Genomic DNA, 8,270 nt, shown 5'->3' with positions numbered 1-8,270 from the left:
TCTTCATGTAGGCAGTCATCACATTCTGTAAAAATGTCTTATTGATGTGTTTGGTTTCTTTCTTTCCCTGATGGGAAGATTGCATCGTTTTACACCATTTTATTCCTGCTAGAATAATACCAATGTTTTCTTCGAAACATATTTCGGAAGTAAAAAGATTTGAATAACACCTGCGTTTAATTCCATCTATCTATCTATCTATCTATCTAACTATCTATCTATCTATCTATCTATCTATCTATCTATCTATCTATCTATCTATATAATGGAAACACCTATGCTTTTTAATTTATTATTAGTGTTGCTTAATATGTTTTGCTAAAATTGCTGTTTCTTTTCAGATATCATCAGAAAAAGGTAATTAAAATTCATCAAAATAAAAGATCTATCGGACTTTCAAAGAGGTCGAATTGTTGGTGATCGTATGGCAGGCGCTAGCGTAACGCAAATAGCCGAAATGTTTAATGTATCAAGAAGTACTGTCTCGAAAGTAATGACAGCCTTTGAAATGTGCAGTTCGATTTTAAGAGTTATTTTTTTCAAAGCCATAATGGAAATGACAAATGAGCATATCCGGCATATTTTGCTTTATGAGTTCAATAAAGACAACAACACAATGGAAAGTGTGAGGAATATTAATGCAGTATATGGAGATCGAACAAGCGTAAACCAGTGTCAACGGTGGTTCCAGAAATTCCGAGCCTGAAACTACAGTCTAGAAGACAAGCCTCATCATAGAAAATTTATAGAGGTCGACGAGGACGTGCTGCAGACCCTGATGGAAAAAACCCCATCGTGACTGTTGAGAAGCTAGCAGAGAAATTTGGATTTGGTCATTCAACCATTCATAAGCACTAAAAGAAAAACGACCATCTTTGGCTTCAAGACGAAAGGTGTTCTTCCATCAGGGTAATGGTTGGCCACATGCAGCAGAGATGACACTCCAAAGGCTGGAGGAGTTTGAATAGGAAATGATGTCCCACCCACCATATTCGCCGGACATTGCTCAATCTGATGATTATTTATTCCACAGTCTTCAAAATCATTTGAACGAAAAAAATATGAAATCTGTAGACAAAGTCAGAACAGTACTGGAGGAGTATTTTCCGTCACGGATAAGTGAATTTTGGTAGAGGGGAACTGCAAATCTACCAGATAGATTGAAGAGCATTGTAGGAAATGGAAATGGAGGAGAGTATATTTTAGATTTTAAAAATAACTTTGTTTATCTTAATTTTGAAAAATGAAAGAAGTAAAAAAAAAAACGCAGCGTTCATAGGATAACCCAATATGTGTTACGTGAAGGATATTTTGATAACAAAATTTTTTAATTTCATATGTATTTATTTATATATATATTATTTGGCGGGGGATATAAAATTGTTAAAGCAAATATTATTTACGATCAAAATTTGCACAGTGAATTCAGAATAAAACCTCGCACTACTGTTCTCTCGCTTTTAACGTGACTGACAGTCAATCACTCCCACTTCGTTTGTCGTTTTGGTTTCCCTCAAACAGTGTGACCGATGGGTCACGCATTGCTTTCCCACATTTTTTCTTCTTTGACATATTATATTTCTGTGTTTCTATCTCTACTTCTTGAGTTACTTTTTGCTATTGGGGTGATAACAGGCTGACAAATAGTTTTTAAAGATCTTTTGGCCATTTAGTTTTATATTTTTATTATTATTTTTTTAAAATTTTGTATTTATATTAGACATTTACTGCATAGATTATTGCTACCGATTGAGTAAGTTTGAATGTTTTGTCTATCCAAGTGCACTTATCAACAACAGTCTTCATAATCTTGCTGACGGATATACTTCTAATGTGTTGGCAGTCGTTCGTTTTCAAGCAGCCCCAGTTGAAGATGGTTTATATGGGTGGTTGCATGGAAAATGTTGGACTCTGAATCGGCAGGTTCTTTTTTCTGATATTAGTTTTCACGAAAGAATTGTAAATGTTGGGTGAACCAAATAGTTTTGCGGATAGCATTTCTAAATGTTTTTCCATTTTGGCTCAAATCGTTTAACTACGTCGTCTCCATATTCTCTTTGAAGACTTCCGTGTGGGCCCTTCCGATCTAAGTAAAAGTGTAAATCAATTTTTTCATCTGAATCTGATAATTTACCAGGACTCCAAATTTTACGGTATTGTAATCTCACTCACGTGACAGAGTGATGAACATTCTGGATAAAGGAGAGCAATTCTCATATCTCATTATATTAAGAATCTATTATGATTTGCCCTTCACCATCTAATAGCATAAGAAACTAACTCCCAGGGTTTTTAGATATGATATGCAATATATAATATAATATGATATAATATAACGTAACATATGTACATATATATATATGCAGACACTCATCACTTTAACATATACTACGGATTTTGAATTTGTAATAAATGTAATCTTGCTGACTGAAACTGCAAGTTATTGAGATTATCTCATTCTCTTTATGATATAGTTTGAATTTTTATATTCTTCTTTCCATTTTTCTTCCTCATCATGTTCACATCCTCGATTGTCTCTGGCAGGGCACTATTTCCCGTTTCTGGTAAAAATACATGGACCAAAATTGATGAAATCATACATCCGCTTCCTATGATAATTCCAGGAGCCCACGGAACTGCCAAAACCTGGACATAGAAAATTAGTACATTAGTGAAATTATAAAAATATATTCATCGATAAATATGAATAACAATCCGACCAACAACGATCCAGGAAAGGATATGATCTCATCCAATGGAAATGTATGTAAACGACAAGCTATATGAATTGACTAATCACAATGGCTCAGTTTGATATGAAAATAAAGATTTAATCATTGAAGGGGGAAGCTTACTCTGAAAAATTATTAGACGTTAGAGAAAATGTAAGGAGGAAGAATAGAAGGAGAGCGATAGAGACAGAGACAGAGAGAAACAGATAGAGAGAAATGAGGGAAATGACGATTTAGAAATAGAAAACTTCTTCCGTAAAAAAAACCCAAAGACTGCTACAAACATAAAAAATACGTTATACAAATGAAGAGTGATGACTGGTCAAGAGAAGGGCGATTGCTGTAAAAAAATGAAGGTTACAATAGGCAAGGAAGTATGTTGAAGAGAGAAAAAAACCTATTGAATTGAAATGAAGTCTTATGTGAATTTGTCTAGCATAACCTGAATAAAACTAAGTAGACTCTTTTACAGAAATCTGGGGGATTATTTCATGCACAGTATTAAGCATTAACAGGATTATTGTTCTAAGCACTACGATGATGTGTGGTACAGATATATGATTCATAACTAATATGCATTTATCAAACGGACATGCAAATTAATAGACTGAAGTATTAGGGCATATTTCTTACTCTCTCTCACACAAACACACACATACACAAACACACACATACACACATGTATTGAAATGTGTTGTATAATGAAGGTCATTGATAAGAATGTTAATAACACAGCATGACGCTAATGTTTTAGCAAACATTACTTTATGTGATCTGTTTAATTTTAGAGTGTTGTGCATGAAAATGAAATCCGTTTTGCTCCATCATGTCTACATTTTGATCTACAAGATATCCCACATATACCACATTTACAGAAAATGTGTCAAGCCATGTGAACCTTGTAATAATTTATTAATTTATTAAACTACAATGAATCATTGTTAAAATAACAATATACACTTGGAAAAAAATTACCAGAAAATGTTACAACCTTAACCTCATTGCCAAAATCACTAGCATGGAGGTGTAGAAGAGTGAAGCCAGCAATAATCTGACATGAAGCGGGGATCGGTTTGCATTTGGTACATTATTACAATAGTAGTGATCACTTCATGAAATCTTTCGCGATGTTCATCACTGGTGTTGCCCTTGTTCAAAATAATGAAATTCAAGTGTATTTTTAATAACATTTCGACACCCTGGCACCCTTGAATGAATCCAGAAGGTCAGTTAGGATTGCCTTGTAATTCAGGCTCCGGTTCTTTTCCTAGAATGTTTTCGACAACCCTTAACACAGGATCATAATTCTATTGTTCAATTCCATCGAATGAATCTCTGAACATCTGATTCTTCATCAATTTGCGAGTGTCTGATCTAACGAACACGTCTTCTTTAATCATTGCTTCGCTTAACTGAGGGCAGAAATATTTGTGCCACTTGATTCATTGTCCCTCAGTGTCCAGTGATTTCACAAAACATTTGAAGATTTCAAGGTTTATATGGAGTGGTGATAACACAATTGGCTCAGGTGAAACTAATTGTAGGAATGCTACGCTTTTATTTCCAGGTCTCCATTCATGACGTGTTGGACTATTCTGCTGACTGTAGCGCTTATTTCGAGCCCAGTTGTCCCATAAACACAAGTAACAGCGAATCTATATGTAATCCCTTAGCGTTTCGTTCTTTTTTTTAAAAAAACCTATAATCTACAAGTCACTCCTAGTTTTCCACTTGAAATCATCATGCCTGATCAAGGAAAGCAGCATCTTGATAGTATCGTGTGACTCTTCTTTGCCTTCTTCGAAGAACCCACTGGAATCCCTGAATACTCATTTCCAGCATGTAAAATCCCTGCCTCTAAGCTGGAAGCAGTCCCATCAATGAGTAACCATCAATCTATCTTGATATCAGAGGAAATTTCCAGCACCCTCATCAAACCAGTAATGTTCTTGCAATAAGCCAAATCCAGTTCACCATGTGCGTGGAAAAATTCGATGAATTTCTTTTCTTAGTGCCTATACGCTGTTCTTTTTTTCTTATTGGTTACTTAGGCAAAGACACCAAATTTTCTGGGAATTGTCCCAGTCAGGTAAGCCTCATTCTTGGAAAATTCAAACTTTTGAACAAAATGATTCGATTGTTCTTGATTTAGTTTAGAGCATTAAGTGAAGTTTCGAATTCCTTGTCATCCATTTGATTTTCACGCCCAGTTTCGTCATCACAGTCGTCATCTGATACAGTCAGTGGTTAATTGCTTGAAACAAGAGGAATTTCATCATCATGCGGCTGCGATCTTATAGTACATTGCAAATTAGGGCACATGATAATTAATAATACAAAAATAGCAATGAAACGAATTTTTGGTTTGTTGTTGCCATTCTATTGATGTGGCAAATGGCATTTGCTTCAGCTAGCGACTGGACCACTGATCACTGCAATACTTGGAGCAAACATTTATCTTGGTCTCCATGTTTCACAAGTGAGCCTCATGTCTTGCTTGTGTGAGTGGTCTGATGTCCTTGAACGCATATTCCTACTGATATAGAAAAAGTGATTATTTGGTCATTGCAACATATTTGTTTTGAAGCTACGAAAATTGAAGCAAATTGGAGAAATAAAAAAATAGCAGTCTCCGGTGAACAGAGCAATTGCCAATTGGATAAAGTCACAATAACATCCAAAAGGCACATTTAAATCAAGTGTTCTAAAAATAGTGTTTTATCTTTATTTACGTTTCTTTCATTACAGCTTGTCATTACAACTTGTCACAAAAAAAGAACAATCAAGGTCATTTTTAAAAGACAAAAAAGGCCCCTTGACGTACTGCATGTAAGTTTAGTATACAGGTGGTATCTTGCAGATCAAGATCTAGATGTGATGGAGAGATATGATTCCATATTCTTAAAGAGCACCATACAATTAACTAAAATCACCAAAATTATTTTTTGCTAAATAAACTTTATTTTCCTAATTTGTTAAGTTCCGTAATTAACAGCCTGTAGTTGAATATTCCGTAGTTTAGATTCCGTAGAATGAACATTTACTCACCAGGAGTTTGAGGAAAGGTGATGCCAAGCATACAAACCGCGTGAAAGTTGTAGCAAAACCACTTCCAATACTTCTACAATCACAAGAAATTTACGATTAGAGACAATGTTTAGTTAAAACATATAAATCAATAATTATGTCATACACTTGTAAATGTTAGAAAAGGTAGAATAATGGGTTAGCTTCTTTAGAAAATAATACATCATTTGTTTAGTTTGCTTTCAAATGAAGCAAATGATTACTTTGCGTCTTCTCTGACTATCAGTCCAGTTTCCAAACACCAAAGAAATTTCAACAATGAAATTACCTAATTGAAATTTCCCTCATTTCAGTATCATTTCTCTCATTTTGAGAATGTATTTATAGTATTTTAGCTTCAAATTTCAAATCGATAAAATCAAAGTTTTACAGGAAAAGAAATGATGTAGGTTTAGGAGACAATATGTAGTTTGAAAATATTGATAAGCAATTTACTAATAGTTAAAATAAAACTAGTTTCGAACTGGTAATCAAATTATGGAAATGTATACATTGATTTCAACATGAATTAGAGTTCCTACAAAGTATTAGTTCCATTTCGAATTTCAAATTTCAAATTTAATTACTATGTCGTCAGTCATACAATGACAAAGGTAGGTCCCTTGTCATTTCTACAGAAACATACAGAAACATTTATTACCAGTGGATCCATACCTTATTTTTGTAGGATATAGTTCTGAGGTGTAAATGTAATCACCGCAGGATGCAGCATTCAGTCCAACAACGGTCAAAATATACAACACAAGAATGACATATTCCATTGTGTTACTACTTTCTGAAATAATAATGATGATAATGGTTTCAAGTTTTGTCACAAAGGCAGCGATTTTACGGGAGGGAATAAGTCGATTACATCGACTCCAGTATTTCACTGGTACTTAATTTATCGGACCCCGAAAGGATGAGATGCAAAGTCGAACTCAAAACTTGAAGACGGACGAAATACCGCTAAGCATTTCGCCCGGCGTGCTAGCGGTTCTGCTAGTTCGCCACCATAATAATAATAATAATAATAATAATAATAATAATAATAATAATAATAATAATGATTTCTACTGTAGGCACAAGGCCTGAAATTTGGTGGAAGGGATTAAGTCGAGTACATCGACCCCAGTGTTTAACTGGTACTTATTTAATCGACACCGAAAGGATGAAAGGCAAAGTCGACCTCGGTGGACTTTGAACTCCGAACGTAGAATCAGACGAAATACTGCTAAGCATTTCGCCCTGCATGCTAATGGTTCTACAAGCTCGCTGCCTTAATAATCGTAATAATAATAATAATAATAATAATAATAATAATAATAATAATAATAATGATAATAATAATAATAATAATAATAATGATGATCATAATAATCCTTTCTACTACAGGCCTAAGACCTGAAATGTTGGGGAAGGGACTAGTCGATTACGTCGACTCCAGTGTTTCACTGGTACTTAATTTATCGACCTGGAAACGTTGAAAGTCGACCTCGGCATAATTTAAAATTCAGAACGTGATGACGGACGAAATGCCGCTAAGCATTTCTCCCGGCCTGCTAACGATTCTGCCAGCGCACCGCCTTGATGATGATGATGATGATGATGATGATGATGATGATGATGATGATGTTGATGTTGATGATGATGATGATGATGATGAAGATGATGATGATGATGATGTTGATGATGATGATGATGTTGATGATGATGATGATGATGATGATGATGATGATGATGATAATGATAATAATGATAATAATGATAATGATAATGATAATGATGATGATGATGGTGATGGTGATGGTGATGGTGACGATGATGATGATGATGATGATGATGATGGTGATGATGATGATCCTTTCCACTATAGGAGCAAAGCCTGAAAAGTGGGGGAGGGTACTACTCGATAACACTGACACCAGAGTGTCACTGGTACTTAATTTATAAGCCCAGAAATGATGAAAGTTGACCTTGGCGGAATTTGAACTTCGAGCGTAACGATGAGCGAAATACCGCTAAGCATTTCGTCCAACGTGCTAACGATTCTGCCAGCTCACCGTCTTTATAATAATAATAATCCTTTCTATTATAAGCACAAGGCCTGAATTTTGGGGGCGGGGGATAGTCGATTTCATCGACCCCACTATTCAACTGGTACTTAATTTATCGACCCCGAAAGGATGAAAGGTAAAGTCGACCTAGGTGGAATTTGAACGTAGAAAGCAGCAGCAGACAAAATACCGCTAAACATTTCCTCCAGCGTGCCAACGGTTCTGCCAGCTCACCGCCTTCTTAATAATAATAATAATAATAATAATAATAATAATAATAATAATAATAATAATAATAATAGTAATAATAATAAAAGAGAAAAGATTTATCGATTCTCAACGAAATTAGTAAACAATCAACACAACTAAGTAACAAGAAGAAAACAAAAATACTGTACAAATACAGCATTACAGA

General features: G+C 34.7%; 1 protein-coding gene across 5 annotated transcripts in view; it reads right to left on the bottom strand.

Annotated features, from left to right (window-relative positions):
- Window positions 1-8,270, bottom strand: part of LOC128249057 (organic anion transporter 3-like) — a 76,274-nt gene that overhangs the window by 43,434 nt on the left and 24,570 nt on the right. The window contains exons 8-10 of one of the 5 annotated variants that reach the window (XM_052971575.1): window positions 6,474-6,594; window positions 5,781-5,853; window positions 1,330-2,646 (exon numbers count right to left, since the gene is read on the bottom strand). The exons of 3 other annotated variants lie outside the window; for them this stretch is intronic. In XM_052971575.1, coding sequence (XP_052827535.1) covers window positions 2,464-2,646; window positions 5,781-5,853; window positions 6,474-6,594 — 377 coding nt within the window. In that variant the 3' untranslated portion in view covers window positions 1,330-2,463. Of the gene's footprint in view, window positions 1-1,329; window positions 2,647-5,780; window positions 5,854-6,473; window positions 6,595-8,270 lie in introns of those variants that run through there. One more of the 5 variants, XM_052971579.1, reaches the window with a different exon arrangement.

The sequence above is a fragment of the Octopus bimaculoides genome, chromosome 11, assembly GCF_001194135.2.
Source record: "Octopus bimaculoides isolate UCB-OBI-ISO-001 chromosome 11, ASM119413v2, whole genome shotgun sequence".
NCBI lineage: Eukaryota > Metazoa > Mollusca > Cephalopoda > Octopoda > Octopodidae > Octopus > Octopus bimaculoides.
Note: the sequence above shows the minus strand (reverse complement) of the source record. Positions and strands in the feature narration are given on the sequence as shown.